Genomic DNA, 20,639 nt, shown 5'->3' with positions numbered 1-20,639 from the left:
TGTCCCCCTCTCTCTTTGCCCCTCCCCCGCTCACACTCTCTCTCTCAAAAATAAATAAACATTAAAAAAAAGAAGTGGGGCACCTGAATGATTAATTTGGTTAAGTGTCCGACTTCACCTTCGGTTTAGGTCACGATCTCTTGGTTCATGGGTTTGAGCCCTGCAACGGGGCTCTGTGCTGACAGCTCAGAGCCTGGAGCCTGCTCTGGATTCTGTGTCTCACTCTCTCTCTGCTCCTCACCCATTCATGCTCTGTCTCCCTCTGTCTCTCAAAAATAAGTAAACGTTAAAAAAATTGTTTTTTAAAGAAGAAAAAAATGTTTAGGCTAACACAGGATATGGTCTGTCCATGACTCATATATAACTAAGTTAATCTGCAAAAGTTTGTAAGGGTATGATTCCAACCCTATGACATTCTGGAAAAGTCAAAACTACAGAGGCACTAAAAAGATTATACTAGAGGTTGCCAGCGGTCAGGGGGAGTGAGATTACTAGGTGGAGCACAGAGGGTTTGTAGGGCAGTGAAACTGTTCTAATGATATGATAATGATGGGTAAATGTCATTATACATTTGTCCAAACCCATAGAGTACACAACACCAAGAGTGAACCCTGATGTTAACTGTGGACTTGCGGTGACAGTGATGTGTCAATGTAGGTTCATCACTTGTAACAAAGGTACCACTTTGGTGGGGAAAGGCTATGCAAGTGTGGGGCAGGGAGTACATGGGAACTCTCTGTACCTTCCCCTCAACTTTGAACTGCTCTAAAAAATAGTCTTAGGATTCTTGGGTGGCTCAGTCCGTTAAGTGTTCGACTCTGGATGTCGGCTCAGATCATGATCTCACACTTTGTGAGACCAAGCCCCACAGTGTCAGAGCAGAGCCTGCTTGGGATTCTCTCTCTCCCTCTCTCTCTGTCTCTCCCCTGTTCAAGTGTGCTCTCTCTCTCTCTCTCTCTCTCTCTCTGTGTCTCTCACATACAGAATAAATAAGTAAACCTTAAACAATAAAGTCTTAATTTTAAAAATTGTAAATGTAAAATTGTGAAAAACTGAAAAATTGTAAAGGACTGAAACCATGACTAAAGGATATTCTTAACACCTCCAACTGGATTTTGTAAATTAACTTCCTCTATATGTTAGGACTGATAGGAGTCCATTTATTTTCTGAATGAATCGCGGCATTTCCATGGTGAAAAGCCACAAGTACAAAGGCTAAAATACTATTATACTTTATATATTGTACCAAATTTCTACCTATGTTTTCTACATTCCGACAGATTGATCCAGTAATAAGGTGGCACATTTAACTGAAACAATTATTTATAAAGTTAAATTGTGCAAGACTTGGCCTTTACTCAAAAGTCTTTCTGTCTTCATCACTCCCCAATCCTCTGGAAAAACACAAGATATTTTGGTAGAACTGTAAAGTTGACATCCAACAGAGATCCTAAATTGAGTCGTCACATAACTTTTGAAGCAAGTAGTTCAAAGACCTCAGAAGATGCTGAAAACCACATGAACTAGGTAGCTACCACCCCAAACCCTTGGAACACGGCCCCACCATCTACCACTCTCTTCATATTCTTGTTTATTCATACTTTAAAGAAACTCAGGTAAGGTTCTATATTTATGACTTATCATGTTCCTCTTTCTAATAATAATAACTTGCCTGAGGGGTGCCTGGGTGGCTCAGTCAGTTGAGCGTCCAACTTTGGCTCAGGTCATGATGTCGCAGTTTGTCAGTTCAGCTCAGGTCATGATCTCGCAGTTCCAGAGTTCGAGCCCCATGCTGGGCTCTGTGCTGACAGCTCAGAGCCTGGAGCCTGCTTTAGATTCGGTGTCTCCCTCTCTCTCTGCCCCTCCCCCACTCACACACTGTCTCTCTCTCTCAAAAATAAACATTAAAAAAATAGTAACTTGCCTGAGTCTAGGCTTTACTAGAGATGACCATCACACTAACATTACAATTTAGTTTTCCCAAGCTGTTGCTAGTACAGTCAGTTTGAAAACCAATATACCAATTAATGGTACCCTTCATAAAGTCCTTACACTTGAAAAAGTGCAAGATACAATAAATATTTGTCACAACACCTGGAGACACTATACTTCAGCTCCATCAAGGTTGATACATCTCTTGTATAGCTTATGAGTTCTGTTTCATATGTTGCAATTAGATTCTTTAGTACCAACCCAGACACAAGGCTAAGTCTTCCACAGGGCTATTGCAAGGATATAACTTCCCAACACCCTCCATAGACTGCATCTCTACAGAATCCAAAAGAATAAAGCCATTTCTGGGAAGAGGTTCTTCTTTCTCCTTGGCTCACAATTTGCTCTGTTAATAACGTTTTGCATTCCTGTGGAATATTTGTTACCATTGATATACCGATATTGATGCATTATTATTAAAGAAAGCTCATAGTTTGCATTAGGTTTCACTTACTGGGTTGTTTGGGTTTTATGGGTTTTGATAGATGCAAAATGTCATATATCCACCATTACAGTATCATACAGAATAGTTTTACTGCCCTAAAAATCCCCTGTACTCCATCTTTTTATCCCTCATCCCCTTCCCTTGTGCCCCTAGCAACCACTGATATTTTACTGTCTCTCTAGTTTGTCTTTCTGAAAATGTCAGTTAATTGGAATCATACTATATGTAACTTTTTCAGACTGGCTTCTTTCAATAAACAATATGTATTTAAATTTCCCCATGTCTTTCTGTGGTTTGATAGTTGGTTTCTTTTTATCACTGGATAATATTCCTTTTCTTAGTGTTTATTTATTTATATTTGAGAGAGAGGTGGGGGCGGGCAGAGAGGGAGGGAGACAGAGAATCCCAAGTGGGCTCTGTGCTGACAGAGCCCCTGACATGGGCCTCGAATTCATGAACCATGAGATCATGACCTAAGCCAAAATCAAGTTGGATGTGCAACCCACTGAGCCACCCAGGAGCCCCTGAATAATATTCCTTTGTATGCATGTAGTACAAATGCTTATCCATTCACCTAGTAACGAATGGTTTCTTCCAGCTTTTTGCAATTATGAATAAAGTGGCTATAAACATTTGTGGGCAGGTTTTGTGTGAACATAAATTTTCTACTGATTTTCTTAAATACCTAGGAGCACAATTGCTGGGTCATCATTTTTTATGGTGATAAAATAGAAATAACATAACATTTACCATTTTAACCATTTTAGTGTATAATTCAGTGGCATTAGGTACATTAACAGTGTACTGATACAAACACTGCCACTATCTATTTCACAAATTTTTCATTGTGCCATACAGAAAACTCTGTACCCATTAAATAATTACTTCCTATTACTTCTGGCCCTTGGTAACCTGTACTCTAATTTATGTCACTATGAATTTACATAGTCTAGATAATCGTGGCAAATGGAATCATACAATATTTGCCCTTTTGTGTCTAGCTTATTTCACTTAGCAAAAGGTTTTCAAAGTTAATTCAAGTCATAGCATGTATTAGAACTTTATTCTTTTTATGGCTGAGTAATATTTCATCGTATGCGTATAACACCTTTTGTTGATCCATTCTTCTGTTCATGGACACTTGGGTTGATTCCACTTTTGGGCTATTATGAATAATGCTGCTGTGGACATTGTTGTACAAGTATCTATTTGAGTCCCTCTTATCAATTCTTCTGGACACATACTTAGTTATAGAATTGCTAGGTCACATGGTAATTCTATGTTTAACATTTTGAGGAACAACCATAAGTTTCCACAGAAGCTGCACCATTTTACATAACCACCATAATGCATAAGGTTTCCAATTTCTCCATACTTTCACCAACATTTGTTATTTTAGTTTAGTTTTTATATAATATCTATCCTAATGGGTGTAAAATGGTAAGAATGTGTAGTTTTGTAAGAAACTGCCAAACTGTCTTCCAAAGTGGTTGCTTTCTCAGGGTGCCTGGGTGGCTCCATTGGTTGAGTACGATTCTTGATTTCAGCTCAGGTCATGATCTCATGGTTTGTGAGTTTGAGCCCCACATCAGGCTCTGTGCTGTTGGTGTGGAGCCTGCTTGGGATGCTCTCTCTCCCTGTCTCTCTGCTCCTTCCTCTCTCTCTCAAAATAAATAAACATTAAAAAAAAAAGTGGTTGCATTCTCACCAGCAACAAATAAGAGTTCCTGTTGCTCCACATTGGTCAGCATCTGATTTTGTCAGGTTTTTGGATTTTAGCCATTCTAATAGATGTGTAGTGGGTATCTCATGGTTTTAATTTGCAATTCCCTAACAACATATGACATTGTCTTCTCATATGCTTATTTGTCATCTATATATCATCTATGGTGAGATGTCTGTTCAGATCTGTTGCCCATTTTTAAGTTGGATTATTTTCTTATTTTGGGTTTAAAAGTTCTTTGTATATTTTGGATACTAATATTTTACCAAATATGTGTTTTGCAAATATTGTCTTCCAGTCTGTGGCTTGTTTATTCATTTTCTTTCTCTTTTTATTTATTTTTTAATGTTTATTTTATTTTTGAGAGAGAGAGAGAGAGAGAGAGAGAGAGAAAGCAGGGGACAGGCAGAGAGAGAGGGAGACACAGAATCCAAAGCAGTCTCCAGGCTCTGAGCTGTCAGCACAAAGCCCTACACGGAGCTCAAACTCACGAACCACAAGATCATGACCTGAGACAAAGTCAGATGCTTAACTGACTGAGCCACCCAGGCACCCCTGTTTCTTCATTTTCTTCACAGTGCACTTTTAAATTTTAATGGAGTCCAACTTATCAATGTATTTCTTTCATGGATTATACTTATGGTATGTACCTAAAAAGTCATCACCAAACTGAAGGTCCCTGAATTTTCTCTTATGATATCTTCTAGGAGTTTTATAGTTTTATGTTTTTCATTGAGGTCTCTGATCCATTTTTTTTTAATTTTTTTTCAACGTTTATTTATTTTTGGGACAGAGAGAGACAGAGCATGAACAGGGGAGGGGCAGAGAGAGAGGGAGACAAGAATCGGAAACAGGCTCCAGGCTCTGAGCCATCAGCCCAGAGCCCGACGCGGGGCTCGAACTCACGGACCACGAGATCGTGACCTGGCTGAAGTCGGACGCTTAACCGACTGCGCCACTCAGGCGCCCCTCTGATCCATCTTTTGATAATAGCTTTTGTGAAAAGTATAAGGTCTACTGTCTATTTTTTTCTCTTTATTTATTTCCTTTTTTTTTTTTTTGATGTAAGAATGTCATTGTTCCAGCATCATATATTGAGAAAACTACCCTTTCTCCATTCAATTGCCTTTGCTTCTTTGTCAAAGATCAGTTAATTATTTTTATTTGTGTCTATTTCTGGGCTCTCTATTCTGTTCCAGTCATCTATTTGTCTGTTCTTTCACCAGTAACACAATCTTGATTACTATAGCTTTACAGTAAGTCTTGAATTAGGTAGTGTCAGTCCTCCTTCTGTATTGTGTTGGCAATTCTGGGACTTTTGCCTTTCTGTATAAACTTGATGATTAGTTTTTCAGTATCCACAAAATAACTTGCTGGGATTTTTATTAGGATTGCATAGAATCTATAAATCAAATTAGAAAAAATTGACATCTTACAAACTGAATGTTCCTGTATACAAACATGGCATATCTTTCCATTTATTTTGATATTTTAAAATTTCTTTCATCAGAGTTTTGTAGTTTTTCTCAACAAAATATATTTTATTACATGTATATATCACATTTTATTACTACTTTATTTTTTGTTAATATAAATTGCATTGTGTTTTACATTTCAAATTCCAATTCTTCACTGCTGATATATAGAAAAGCAATTGACTTTTGTATATTAACCTTGTATCCTGCAGCCTTGTTATAATTCCTTGTTAATTGTTGGGGTTTTTTTGTTGTTACTGTGGATTCTTTGGGATTTTCTACATACTCATGTCATCTGCTAACAAAGACAGTTTTATTTCTTCCTTCCCAATCTGTATCCCTTTTATTTTCTTTGTTTTATTGCATAGCTAGGACTTTCAGTACTATGTTGAAAAGGAGTGATGAGAAGGGACATTCTTGCCTTTTTCCCAACCTCAGGGGGAAATCAATCAATCATTAAATATGATATTAACTACATGGCTTTTTTAGTTCTTTTAAAGATTTTTTTTAATTTTATTTTTTATTTTTTAAAATTTACATCCAAATTAGTTGGCTTATAGTGCAACAATGATTTCAGGAGTAGATTCCTTAGTGCCCCTTACCCATTTAGCTCATCCCCCCTCCCACAACCCCTCCAGTAACCCTCAGCTTGTTCTCCATATTTATGAGTCTCTTCTATTTTGTCCCCCTTCCTGTTTTTATATTATTTTTGTTTCCCTTCCCATATGTTCATCTGTTTTGTCTCTTGAAGCCTTCATATGAGTGAAGTCATATGACTTTTGTCTTTCTCTGACAGACTAATTTCACTTAGCATAATACCATCCAGTTCCATCCATATAGTTGCAAATGGCAAGATTTCATTCTTTTTGATTGCCGAGTAATACTCCATTGTATATATATATATATATATATATATATATATATATAACACATCTTCTTTATCCATTCATCCATCGATGGACATTTGGGCTCTTTCCATACTTTGGCTATTGTTGATAGTGCTGCTATAAACACAGGGGTGTATGTGTCTCTTCGAAACACCACACCTGTAATCCATGGATAAATGCCTAGTAGTACAATTGCTGGGTCGTAGGGTAGTTCTATTTTTAGTTTTTTGAGGAACCTCCATACTGTTTTCCAGAGTGGCTACACCAGCTTGCATTCCCATGTAGTTGTTATTTATCAATTTGGGTAACTTACCCTCTATTCCTAGTTTGCTGAGAGTTTTTATCATGAATAGATGTTGGCTTTTATGAAATACTTTTCTACATATGATATGAGTTTTCTTTTTTAGTCTGTGATGTGATATATTACAGTAACAAATTTTCTAATGTAGCCTGAATAACTGAGATAAATCCCACTTGGTCTTAATGCATAATTCTTTTTATATATCATCAGATTCAAGTTGCTAATATTTTGTGGAGGATTTTTGCATGTATGTTCATGAAAGGTATTGGTCTGTGACCTTACTGTCTTGTATTGTCTTTATCTGGTTTTGGTAATAGGGAAATGCTGGCCACATAGAATCAGTTAAGAAGTGTTCCCTCTGCTTTTCTATTTTTTAAGAGATTGTTGAGAATTGGTAAAATTTTTTTCCTTACATGTTTGGTAGAATTCAACAATGAAGCTCTCTGGACTGTTTTAAAGCATTTTTAATTATTAATTCAAGTACTTTAAAAGATATAGACTGATTCAGAGTATCTTGTGTGAGTTTTGGCAGATTATGTTTTCAAGAAATTGGTCCACTTCATCTAGGCTATCAAATTTGTGGACATAGAGTTGTCTATGGTATTCCTTACTCTTCTTTTAATGTCCATGGGATCAGTAGTGATGGCCCCTCTTTCATTTCTGATATTAGCTATTTGTATCTTCTCTCTTAAAAAAAAAAAAAAAAAAGCCAGGTTCCTGGCTTGAGGTTCATCAATTTATTGATCTTTTAAAGAACCAGCTTTGGGTTTTGTTATTTTCCTCTATTCTTTTCCTGTTTTAAATTTCATTGATTTCTGCCGTAATTTTTATTATTTATTTTCTTCTGTTTGCTTTAGGTTTATGCTGCTTTTCCTTCTCTAGTCCTAAGGTGGAAACTTATATTATTGATTTTACATTCTAGTGTATACTCCCAGAGATACTTTATGCATATAAAGCAAAAGAGTCATATAGTCTTCTTCCTTTTTTTACACAAATGGAAGCATTCATTACATGCTATTCTTATTTCTGCTCCTTTTACCTAACAATATATTTTTGAAGTCTTTCCTTAATAAGCACATAAAGTGTTTCCTCCTTTCCCTGACTGCACTGTATTCTCATCTCCTCTTGATGGGGGGGGGGGGGGTTGGGGGGGTGTATTACTGGCAATTATGAACACTGCTGAAATTATTCATTTTGTGCATTGAACTGTGTGACATTTCAACTGTGTGACAACTTTAGACTGCTTAAATCCCAGCTTTGCCATTGACTACTTGGATGGCCTTAGGCAAGCCCTTGTGTCTGTTTCCTCGTCTGTAAAATAGGGATGATGATGGTAATAGCACCTTATAGAGCTGTTATAAGGACTAAGTTAAATAGTACATGTAATACATAGCAAATGTTCAATTAAGTTATTATTTTGCCAAATTGTTGGAAGGGTTGATTAGACACAGGAGTAGCGATTCTTTACCTCTAACCGTCTAACAATAAAGTAGAAATTAATGGAGATTGAGCTTAATGGCCTCAGACTTATTTTTTTTTAAGATGTTTTAAAACTAATCTCTATACCCCACATTGGGCTCAAATTTACAACCCCAAGATCAAGTGTCACGTGCTTTGCCAACGGAGCCAGCCAGGTGTCCCTATGGTCTCAGATTTCTTAAATAAAGTTAAGGTTATCTGCTAAGCATGAAAGGGGTGGGGTTGAGAATGGGGCTTGAAGTCTGGAGGAGTAACTGAAGTGGAAGTAAATCTTTTGGATTTGAGGAGATAAAGGGACTATGAAGTTGAGATGTTGGCTGATGATCCCCCACGGACTTTAAAGTCATGCAGGATGATGACAGGATTGGAGAGAAAGGATGTAAGCCTGGTGCTCATATCTTAAAATAAATCTTAAATGAAAAAATAGCAACATGAGATCTGTAAGTAATGGCAATAACCAAGGTCTGAACCTGCAAAGGAGTAAGAATGTGTACCTAAAGGTGGAGAAATGGTGGTCTGGAGGCTGTGGGGAGTGAAGAAAACATCAGTTCCCCATTGCCTTACCTGAACATTAGTGTCTTCATTCAAAAGAATAGCAGGGGGAGGGATGTCCTCAGAGAAGGGTCCAGCTTAAGAAAGGCAGGAGGTAGAGAAAATATTCTACAGCTAGATAAGGAAGACAAAAAAGTATGCTTATTTTATAAAGGGGCAATACCAGAGAGCTCAGGGAAAATGTTTTGGAGAAGAGGAAGAATGTGATTGGAGGAGGGTAGAGTAGAAGAATCATCAAGCAAGATGGGGGTGAGCATGACGATAGAGGGAACCTTGAGCCAGTGATGAACCACCCCCTATTATGAGAAGCTGGTGAAAGCTACGGATCCTTTCTCCACAAAAATATATATTTATACATACATGCAAAATTTGCGTGCAATCTCAGTAAGGTCCTAAGGTCCCAAACTCCATAGCCACCCAATTTTTAAAAGTAAACTTTTGATTGAAAATAATTGGTGTCCAGCTCAAAGTGAATATACCCGTGTTACCAATCATCAGATCAAGAAAGCAGAACATGACCTGCTCCCCAGAAGCCCCGCCCTGAGTCCTCTTTGAGTCACTAACCACCTTCCAGGGTAATCATTACCTGACTTCTAGGACCATAGATTAGTTTTATCTGTTTCTGAAATCTATATAAATAAGATAATACACTGAATTCTTATGAGTCTGGTTTCTTAGCTCAGTATTATGCTTGTGCATTTCATCCATGTTGGCTCACGGAGCTGCAGTTTGTTCATTCTCATCTCTGCATAGTATTCCACTGTGTGATGCATGACAATCTATTCAATAACCAATAAATACTTGGGTTTTTCCTAGTGCTGCTATGAATACTTTTGAGTGTACCTTTAGTGAGCATATGTACAAATGCTGTTGGTTAGATACCTAATAATGGAGTTCCCAGGTCATCAGCTCAGTTGTAGTAGATAATGGGGCTTATGTTTTATTTTATTTTAATTTTTTAATGTTTATTTATTATTAAGAGACAGAGAGAGCATGAGCATGGGAGGGGCAGAGAGAGGGGGAGACACAGAATCCAAAACAGGCTCCAGGCTCTGAGCTGTCAGCACAGAGCTCGACATGGGGCTTGAGCTCACAAACGGCAAGATCATGACCTGAGTGAGCCACCCAGGCGCTCCGGGGCTTATGTTTTAGAAGAGGAACAAAGAAAACAGGGATTGTAAGGAAGTGGAAGCCACACGAACCTTCAGTCTGAATTCTGGAGTAAAGTTACAAAGGACGTTTTGCACTGATCATTTATCAACACTGAAACCGAATTAAAATGACAACCATCAAAGACTTGATGAATAAATCTAAAGGGAGATTCTTTGAAAAGATTAATAAAACTTCTGGCAAATTAAGGAAAAGTAGAAAGTGCAAAATTTAAGAAATATCAATTGTCAAAATTGACGCAAGAAGACTTGGAAGATGCGGCGCCTGGGTGCCTCAGTCGGTTAAGCATCCGACTTCTGCTCAAGTCATGATCTCGCGATTTGTGAGTTTGAGCCCCGCGTCTGGCTCTGTGCTGACAGCCTGGAGCCTGGAGCCTGTTTCAGATTCTGTGTCTCCTCCTCTCTCTGCCCTTTCCCTGCTCGTGCTCTGTCTGTCTCTCTCTCAATAACAAATAAACATTAAAAAAAAATAAAAAAAAAAAAAGAAGACTCGGAAGAGTTGAGGAGACCAACAACTATGGAAGAAATTGGAAAATTATGTTAAAGAGTTATCTCTCCAGGGGCGCCTGGGTAGCTCAGTTGGTTGAGCGTCCAACTTCAGCTCAGGACATGATCTTGAGGTTTATGAGTTCGAGCCCCGCATCAGGCTCTGTGCTAACAGCTCAGAGCCTGGAGCCTCATTCGAATTCTGTGTCTCCTCCTCTCTCTGCCCCTCCCATGTTCATGCTCTGTCTCTCTCTATCTCTCAATAATAAATAAACATTAAAAAAGTTTTTTTAAAGAGTTATCTCTCCAAAAAAGGCACTAAGACCTGACACTCTCATATTACCTTCCTTTAGAAGTTCAAAGAATAGATCATTCCCATGCCATTTAATCTACTTAAGGATATAGAAAAAGATTAAAAGTTTCTCCAATAACTTTATAAAACTAGTAAAATCATAATACAAAAACTTGACAGTGATAAGAAAATCACAACCCAATTTTTCACATGAGTGGAGATGCAAAAGAATAAAATCCTAAGTAATACAAAGAGAATTCAATTCTGTATTAAAAGAAGATGCTCTGAATAAGTTATTACTAATCTAGGAATGGTTGGACACCAAGAAATCTATTTATAAAATGCATCTGATAAATAAGTTAGTATTTGTTACAAGTCTTGAAAATATGCATGCATGGCCCTTAAACAATAATTCCACTCTTAGTATTCTACTCTAAGAAAATATGAATTGTTATGCACAAAGGTTTCACTACAAGGCTATTACTTAGTGTTGTTTATATGAAAAACAAAGACAAAACAGAAACAACCTAAATGTCCAATACTATAATACGGGATCAGTTAAATAAGCTATGCTATATGTATGATATACACACAATGGAATGATATGCAGTCATGAAAAATAATGTTGTAGTGGGAGCACCTGGATGGCTCAGTCAGTTAAGCATCCAACTTTGGCTCAAGTCATGATCTCACAGTTCGTGTGTTCAAGGTCCATGTTGGTCTCTGTGCTGACAGTGTGGAGTCTGCTTAGGATTCTCTCTCTCTCTCCCCACCTCCTCTCCCCTCCCTCCCTCAAAATAAATAAATAAACTTTTAAAAATAATGTCATAGAAAAGTCCTTAATAATAGAAAAATATCTATGCTAAAAAATGCAGTATGGTCTCATTTAGATAAAAACACATTTCATGTGCACCTGCACGTCTCAGTAGGTTAAGTGTCCGACTCTTGATCAGCTCGGATCATGATCTCATGGTTGGTGGGTTCGAGCTCTGCATTGGGCTCTGCACCAACAGCATGGAGCCTGCTTGGGACTCTCTCTCTCCCCACTCTCTGCCTCTACCCTGGTTGTGTTCTCTCTTTCTCAAAATAAATAAACTTTAAAAAACTTCTTTCAAAATTTATTTTTAGCTACCTGCATTATCCAGATTTTTTGCAATTATCACTTGTAACTCTAATAACATGGTAATGAGGATAGGAAGAAATACTTTATTTATTTATTTATTTATTTATTTATTATTTTATAGGGATCAGGGGAAAAGGGCAGAAGGAGTGGGAGAGAGAGAGACAGAAAGAGAGAGAGACAGAGAGAGAGAGAGAGAGAGAATCCCAAGCAGGTTCCACGTTTAGTGCCTGGGCGCCACTGAAGCAGCGCTTTTAAAAAAATTGCCATTTCTTGTTTGTGATTGGGGTGAAACATCAGAGAATCACCTTGGCATTCACTTTAGGAATAGAAAGCACCCATTCATATTTCTTTACCGACCAGATGGTCCTACTTGGCCCCGGCCTGGATCACAGGACTCAGGCCTCTTCTTGCCTGGCTGTCAAGCTTTATACAAGAGCTCCTCGGTCCAGCCTACCCTGGTGCAGATACCAGATTCATTCTCCAAAAATACCAGTGTCTCCTGTCACTCCCCTGCTGCAGAACTTTCAGTCACTCCTCGTCCTCCCTAGCCTTTTGTTTCAGGGCTGATTTGATGTGCCCGACCAGCATCTCTCCTATGTGTCTGTAGGTAGGATCATCACCATCCCACCACACATTCTATCCCTTCCAGACTCTGCTGCTCTCCCTTCCAGCAGTATCCTTCCTCCCCTACTCCCCATGCCTCTACCAGTAGTCCTAACTCTCCTTCAAGGCCTAGCTCAAATCCCCTTTCTTTCATGAAGCCTTCTCTGACCACCCTGGCTCATACCTCCAACCACAAATGGCCCTGAAAGTCTGAATAAAATATCTTTGACAGTCCATGCAGGTTGTGAGCCTCCTGACGTCATTTGAAAATTTGGGGTGATGAGCAACCAGGCAGTCTGGCCTTCAAGGCCTTGAAGGTTCACCTTCACCATGAGGTCCCCTACCTGCTGCCTTCCTGCTTCATTCCAGCATCCCACACACCAGTCTGTACTCCTCAAAGTACAGATGCTGGCAGACCACCCCCAGAGATGGGCAGAAATTCCATCCCCCACCGTTGTGAGTCTCACTCAGTGGATCCTGATTGCTTGTCTGAGGACCCACCTCTTCTATGATGATTGACACCAGGAATGTTCACCTCCCTGGGGCTGGAAATTCCCAGATTTGACATCTGGAAATGTCAAATCATTGATAAGTACTGGTTGAGCCACTGAAGGTTTCCAGCAAAGGATGAGAAGTTGGTCTGTCAGGAAGATCTACTAATGAGAGCTCAGAAAAACTAGGAAGCCCATTTTGGTATCATGATGAAAAGAACAAATATTGAATGCGTACTTACTTCATACCAGGCAGCACTTTTGCATGCATAATCTCATTGAATCACAACTACCCTGATAAGTAGGTTCCATTATTATTTCAATTTTACAGGAGAGGGAATTGAAACTTGATAAATTAGCATATACTTAACATAAAATTATCGTACGACCCAGTAATTCCACTCCAAGATATATACCCCAAAGAGTTGAAAACAGGGACTCACACACATGTTCATAGCAGCATTATTTACAATAACCAAAAGGTAAACACAACTTAAATATCCCTCACCTGCTGAATGGATAAACAAGATGAGGTATATCCATATAAAGGAATATTATTCAGTCCTAAAAAGCAATTGGGTTCTGATACAATGTGGATGAATCTCAGAAACATGCTAGGTAAAATAAGCCAGGTGCACAGGAAACAATGTTGCAAGGTGTCACTCATGTGAAATAGGCTTATTCATAGAGACACAGTAGATTAGAAATTGCAAGGAATAGGAGGGAGGGTATCCAATGGGGAGTTATTTCTTAATAGGTAGTTTCTGCTTTGAGTGATGACAAAGTTTTGGGAGTAGAGAGTGATGATGGCCATAGAATAATGTGAGTATACTTAATGACACTGAATTGCACACGTGGTTTAAATGGTAACTTTTATGTTGTGTATATTTTGATATAATGAAAATAACTTTCTAAAACATGTCATATAGCTAGAAGGCGGCCCAGCTAGAATTTGAACCCAAACCTATCTGACTCTAAAGCCCATGCTCTCAACCTGAGAGTATGGCTGCCTCTGGAAAGAACAGCAAACCGGTTAGGACATCTGGGTTCTTGCCGTCATTGTTGTGTGTGACGTTCTACAAACCTGACCTTCGAAGGCATCACATTCTTTGGCTGTTAACTAAGACTGAATAAAATATCTTTGACAATCCCTGCAGGTTGTGAGCCTCCTGACATCTGTCCACTGATTTTGATCTTACAACATGGAAAGTCCCACACCTTGATTCCTGACCCAGATACCATTTGGTTCTGGTGCACTCTGTGGACATTGATGAATGGGGAGCTCTTGGGGGGGGGGGGACGCCGAATGGTCTTCCCCCTTCCCTAACTCCTCCCCTAGGGGTTTGCCCTGGAGTTGAGCCAGCCCTTGAGGAGGACTCCACTCCTCCTTCCTCTGTCTTTTCTGGGAGAGGGCTCCGGCCTGGCTGTGCTCCAGGATAAATTTCCACAAGGCAAGAGATAACACAAAGCCAAGGTGAAGAACAGGGCAGCCCTTAAAAGGGCCTCCTCGCACCCAAGAACTGGCTGTGGCTCTTCTACTCCATAGCTGCTTGTCTTGCTTGCAGGCACCCGGCCACCATGTGGGAGCTCTTGGTTTTCTTGCTGTTCACCCTAGCCTATTTCTTGTGGCCCAAGGCAAAGTGCCCTGGTGCCAAGTATCCCAAGAGCCTCCCATCCCTGCCCTTGGTGGGCAGCCTGCTATTCCTCCCCAGAAGTGGTCATCCGCACATGAACTTCTTCAAGCTGCAGAAAAAATACGGCCCCATCTATTCCTTTCGTCTGGGGACCAAGACTACAGTGATGGTCGGCGACCACCAGCTGGCCAAGGAGGTGCTTGTCAAGAAGGGCAAGGAATTCTCTGGGCGGCCCCATGTGGTAAGCAGTTCCCACCAACCCTCCTCTCTCACCAGTCCCTGGGGTTCTGCAGTTCTTTGGCCAAGACCAAGCCTGGAATGACCCTCCCGACTTCTGTAATTCTTCCCAAAACAGATTAGCAGGACTGTGGGTGAGAATCAACCCCTCAGACTCCACCCAGCCTCTAAACCAGGCAGGGAGAATCAAAGGAATATCTCCTTTTCTGGACTTCTAAGAGGTGGGTTGGGGCGGAAGCCCCAGTCCTGGCATCTCACCTGGAACTGGATGATGTTCTCTCTGACTCTCGATTTCCCTAATCAACTGAGATCGTTTATGTAAAGCACTTAGCCCAGTGCCCAGAGCAGTAAGTGCTCAATAAATAGCCCTTTAGGAATGCTACTCTTCGCGTGGAAAATGGGGTTTAAATGATTACTGTCTTATACGGGAAGGTGTGAGGGAGAAGTAGCCTAGTTTTTGCAGGGCTGGGATTGCTGCGTCTTTGGGGCTGTCCCCAGCTGCTCTGGCTCACATAAGGCTGACACCTGGTAGCATTTCAAGGATGCTGATGATCTATCTTACTGAACCTTCTGAAATGCTCCTGGGGGAGGAGAGAAGCTGACCATCTGGGAATACTGCCAGTGCCCCATCCTCACACCCTGCTGTGTACCCTCCTGAACAGCCCAGGCAGCCCCCACTGCCCCCTCCACCCTTGCCTCACAGCCACTTATCTCTGATCAGGCCAAGGGTTTACTCATTTTTCCTTGGATCAGTCAGCCAGGTCTGCTGGCCAATGGCCTCACTCCCAACTCTCCTGAGCAAAGAGGAAGGAGGAGGCTAGCCAGATGGGGCTTGTGGGGTCATAGGATTTAAGAGGTGGGGCTTTGAAGCCTGATGCTTTTTGAGGTCCCTCTGGGAAGAGGTGGCTTGGCCCAAGTCCAGACTGCATTCTCCAGCTGGGGCCTTATGGTGGGCACACACCCTTGCAATGGGAGAGCAGAAAAAGTAGATGAGCTGCTGCTGCGTCTTCAGCACCCCCCAGGGGACCCAGGGAAAGGCAGAGATCTGGGCAGTCCAAGCCACCTCTTCCCAGAGGAACCTCAAAAAGCATCAGGCTGGTCTGATTCCTACAGCCTTTCCTGCTCTCCAAAGGTGACTCTGGATATCCTGTCTGACAACCAAAAGGGCATTGCCTTTGCCGACCATGGTGCCAGCTGGCAGATGCACAGGAAGCTGGCACTGGCCACCTTTGCCCTGTTCAAGGATGGCGACCAAAGGCTAGAGAAGATCAGTGAGTGCCGGCTGGCCCCTGGAACTGCTGGGGGTTGGTGGGGGGGGGGGGGGGGGGAAGGGGCTGGGAAGAGGGCAAGGTCCTGCTCAATCTAGTGCTTTCTTGGCTGCTGCTGCCATCTAGTGGCCTTCTGGTCTATGTCCCTGCCTAAGATGGACCTGGGAGGGATAAAGGCTGCTGCTTAATTCCTCACCATCATGCCCCTCTCTCCTCTCAGTTTGTCGGGAAATCAGTTTATTGTGTGATAACCTGGCCATGCAGGATGGACAGTCCATAGATTTGTACTTGTCTCTCTTCCTGGCGGTGACCAACATCATCTGCTTGATCTGCTTCAACTCCTCCTTCAAGAACGGAGATCCTGCTCTGAAAATCATACAGAATTACAATGAAGGCATCTTGAATACTTTGGGAAAGGACAATTTGGTAGACATATTCCCCGTGTTGAAGGTGAGGATGAGGCCAGGCCACACTTTCAGATCCCAGCAATCCCTGATTGCAGTCTGCATTTCTTACTGCCTAGTTCCAGACCCAATTTTCTCCTGACCACCTCAGCTACAATGACCTCTACCTCTTGTGACTCCCTTTAAGACCTTGCCACTTCTCTACAGAAATAGGTTTAGCTTTTAACTATGCATTGTAATACTCATGATAATGGCTCTCATTTATTTACCAATTGCTATGTGCTCAGTGTTAAGCACCCCACTTGGGTTAATCATGTAATTCCTCTGGAAGGTCAGTTTCCATAGAGATGAGAACAGAGGTCTTAAAAAGTTAAAGAATTTGCCGCAGCCTTCAGACTCAAATCTTTCTTACTCCGAAGGGCTGGGCACACAGTGGAGTCTACTTAGTAGACCCTCAATCAGTGCCTGATGTTTGATTGAATGGGGAGGGAGAAACGGAGATGCTCCCTTTTCCCTTGTTTGGAGTTGTTCTAGTTGTCATTAATAATCCCATTCTGGAAAAAAAAAAAAAAAAAGAGTGCCTGGGTGGCTTAGTTGGTTGAGCGTCCAACTCTTAATTTTGGCTCAGGTCATGATGCCAGGGCCATGGATTCGAGCCCTGCATCCACACTCAACATGGAGTCTGCTTAAGATTCTTTCTCTCTTTCTCCCTTCTCCCCCACTCTCCAGAGACAGAAAACTAAGATCTGCCTCGAGGAGGGATTCTGGTAGTTGGAGAAGCAAAATAGAAGAGGGATGGGTCTGACATTTATTTCTACTTTCCAGATTTTCCCCAACAAAACCTTGGAAAAAATGAAGAATTATGTTAAAAACCGAGATGAGTTGCTGAGTGAAATCCTTGAAAAACATAAGGTAGGAGATGGAGCAGAAGAGACATGAGATAGGTTGAAGTGTCATGAAAACAGGGCTGAGGTCCATTTTGGACACTGTAGGATCTCTAGCACCTAGCAGAGAGTAGGGAACATAGTAGGTCCTCAATAAAAATGACTTAACTAATGAATAGGGGTGAGGAAGTAAGTAATTGCAGAGGATCTTAGAAGGGACCCACTCACTCCCAAAATTTAAAGAGAGCCCAGTGCTTCCTCCCACCCCACAACCTCATAGGTCCTGCCTGGCCTCACCCCCCTCCCTCACTTCCAAGTGGAAGGAGCCTTTGTATCTCCAGTCTGGTACGGAAGTATGGCAGGGTATTGTAGATGGGGCTCCTTCCTTATCACTGTCTCCCAACTCCACCCAACCAGGAGAACTTCAGCAATGACTCTATCACCAACATGCTGGATGTACTGATCCAAGCCAGGATGAACTCAGACAATAACAGTGCTGCCTCAGACCAGGATTCGAAGCTGCTTTCGGATAAACACATCCTTACCACCATAGGGGACATCTTTGGGGCTGGTGTGGAGACCACCACATCCGTGGTGAGGTGGACTGTGGCCTTCCTGTTACACCATCCTCAGGTGGGCTTCTCCCTACTCTGGCCTTCCCAGCCACTCTTCACCCCAGCCAGATCCACCTATGGCCCCAGAAGGAGGGAGAAGTAGTACCCTCTGCCCTTCCATGCAAGAAGACTGGGCTGCCCCACTCCTTACACAAGCAGTTGTTGGCTTTGGCCCTAGGGTGGAGCTCCCCATCTTCTGGAAGCAAAGCCCAGGCTGCAAAGCCATCACTGGGAAGAGTCTGAGCCAGCTCTTCTGGATGTGACAATAGGATTCTTCTAAGCCCATGCTTCCCCTGGGCTTAGGCATGTCGGTCACATCTACCCTGCTCTGGCCCTCAGTTGTATAAGAAGCTCCAGGAGGAGATTGACCAGAATATAGGTTTCAGCCGCACACCAACTATGAGTGACCGGAATCAACTCATCTTGCTAGAGGCCACCATCCGAGAGGTGCTTCGCATCCGGCCTGTGGCCCCTACGCTCATCCCCCACAAGGCTATCATGGATTCCAGGTATGCCTTCCCTCCTAATAACACAATACTGCTTGCCAGCCCACTTGGTCCCTCCTCCACCACCCCACCCCTCAGCTTGCTAGTCAACCTATACTCAACCATTGGCCATCAATCATCCTACCCATGACGCTACTGATCAATATAGGGTTGATTGGCCACCTGCTAACACCTGTGACTAATCCACAGATCTAACCAACCTCCCTCAGAAGCTGCCTGCTGCCCTGGAGACATATGGTCTGGGATTAAAGACCAGGTGCTCTCTACTCCTACCCAATCCAGTAGCCACAACAGACGCACACACATGCACCAGCTCAAAATGCACACCCACATGCCCTGACAGACATAAATGTCCACATATACAAGTATTAACACGTAAGAGCTAGTCAGGAAGAGGGCTAAAGAAGGGCTAGATTCATACCGAATCTGGAAGAAGCTGGGGAAAAGATGAGGGAGTGGGCACAAGGACGTATAGGGCTTTTTCCCCCAGGCTGGGGGACTGTAGAAGCTGGGGGCTGAGCAGTTTGGGAAGGACAATATTTTAGACTCCTCTTTCTTCTCCCTCTTTGGGACAGCATTGGCGAGTTTGCTGTCGACAAGGGCACAAATGTTATCATCAATTTGTGGGCACTGCATCACAATGAGAAGGAGTGGTACCGGCCCGACCAGTTCATGCCCGGTGAGTCCCCCTTCTGTCTTGCTCCCGGGCCACACAGCCAACCTAGCCTCCGAGCTCCATCATTCCAGCATGCCATTCCCTCTGCCCAGCTTGCTACTAGAAAACTCCTGGCTCCAGCTACATGAACCTGTTGACAGCCCCCATTCTACCCTGGACTTACCCAAACTCTTCACAGCTAGGTTTCTCATTTTCTCCTTCTACCAGCTGTAAATGTCCTCTAGGAAGCTCTCTAGGTATATGGCTCCCAACAGGTCAGCCCCTCTCCCCTTGGATGGTGGCATTTTCATTTGTTAGTACTGCTTCCTTTCCACCCTTCCTGAATATTGCATTTCTTTTGTGCATTTCTCAGGGCTACCTGAGAGCTGGGCCGTGTCTCTCCTCAGGATGGGGTTCCCCCATGCCAGGCTATCCACCTCCTCAGACTGGGGCTCCCTGGGCAAGGCCGTGTCTCCCCCTCAGTCAGGCCAGAGCCATTACTGCGCTGACCCTGACTGACACCTCCCCATTCCACAGAACGCTTCTTGGACCCCACGAGGAGTCAGCTCATCTCGCCATCATTAAGTTACTTGCCCTTTGGAGCAGGACCCCGCTCCTGCCTAGGTGAGAGCCTGGCCCGCCAGGAGGTCTTCCTCTTCATGGCCTGGTTGCTGCAGAGGTTCGACCTGGAGGTCCCGGATGATGGGCAGCTGCCCCACCTGGAAGGCAACCCCACGGTGGTCTTTTTGATTGAGCCTTTCAAAGTGAAGGTGAAGGTACGCCAGGCCTGGAGGGAAGCCCAGGATGAGGGTAGCACCTAGAGGCTGACCTAGCATCCCCTGATTCCACCCTGTGTGGCTCCACAGCACAGAATTAGAGGTGCAACTCCACCTTCCCCTGCCTTTCCTCCCTCCCCGGGGCCCACACTGCCTTCTGTTCCAGTCTGCAATCCCTGCTAGTTGTATGCATAAACAAAACAGTTTTTCTTCCCGGTCCCTGAGCAGTTCATTTATTTGTTCATTTGTTCACTCATTCTTTCGACAAATATTTATTGAGCACCTACTATGTGCCACTCACTGTCCCTGGACACTCAAGCTCCCTGGTTTCGTGAAGCTTACACTCCAGTGAAGGCTGACAAGTAAGCACTGCAGAGACTCCTAAGTTCTTTGAAGTCAATTATACTGGATGCTGGCGATGTGAGAAGAGAATGGCAGAGTGGAGGGTGGCCACTGCAAGCCAGTAGCTGGGAAGGCGTAAAGACCTGGGGGAAAGCATCCCATGCTGAGGGAGCAGCAGGTGGAAAGTTCTCGATGTGGGAGAGGTCAGCATGGTGAGATAGAGCAAATGAAAGGGGAGAACAGTTCCTGATGATGGGGTCAGATTAGAGGCAGGAGCTAGGTCCCATGGAGCCTTTGTAAG

At 42.6% G+C, this 20,639-nt stretch overlaps 1 protein-coding gene across 1 annotated transcript; it reads left to right on the top strand.

Annotated features, from left to right (window-relative positions):
• Positions 1-14,526: 14,526 nt before the first annotated feature.
• Positions 14,527-20,215, top strand: LOC125147397 (steroid 17-alpha-hydroxylase/17,20 lyase). Its single transcript, XM_047824319.1, has 8 exons — positions 14,527-14,893; positions 16,022-16,160; positions 16,378-16,607; positions 17,387-17,473; positions 17,863-18,078; positions 18,399-18,568; positions 19,141-19,244; positions 19,758-20,215. Exons 1-8 carry the CDS (start codon positions 14,597-14,599, stop codon positions 20,039-20,041), a joined length of 1,527 nt encoding a protein of 508 aa, XP_047680275.1. The 5' UTR covers positions 14,527-14,596; the 3' UTR covers positions 20,042-20,215.
• The last annotated feature ends 424 nt before the right edge of the window (positions 20,216-20,639 follow it).

The sequence above is a fragment of the Prionailurus viverrinus genome, chromosome D2 (assembly GCF_022837055.1).
Source record: "Prionailurus viverrinus isolate Anna chromosome D2, UM_Priviv_1.0, whole genome shotgun sequence".
In the NCBI taxonomy this organism is placed as follows: Eukaryota; Metazoa; Chordata; class Mammalia; order Carnivora; family Felidae; genus Prionailurus; species Prionailurus viverrinus.
Note: the sequence above shows the minus strand (reverse complement) of the source record. Positions and strands in the feature narration are given on the sequence as shown.

Excerpts from the sequence above, each read along its gene's own strand:
- LOC125147397 (XM_047824319.1), top strand. The coding sequence starts at position 14,597 with ATGTGGGAGCTCTTGGTTTTCTTGCTGTTCACCCTAGCCTATTTCTTG. Across the intron at positions 14,894-16,021 it reads TCTCTGGGCGGCCCCATGTG|GTGACTCTGGATATCCTGTC; the intron begins GTAAGCAGTTCC and ends TGCTCTCCAAAG. Across the intron at positions 19,245-19,757 it reads GCCCGACCAGTTCATGCCCG|AACGCTTCTTGGACCCCACG; the intron begins GTGAGTCCCCCT and ends CCCATTCCACAG.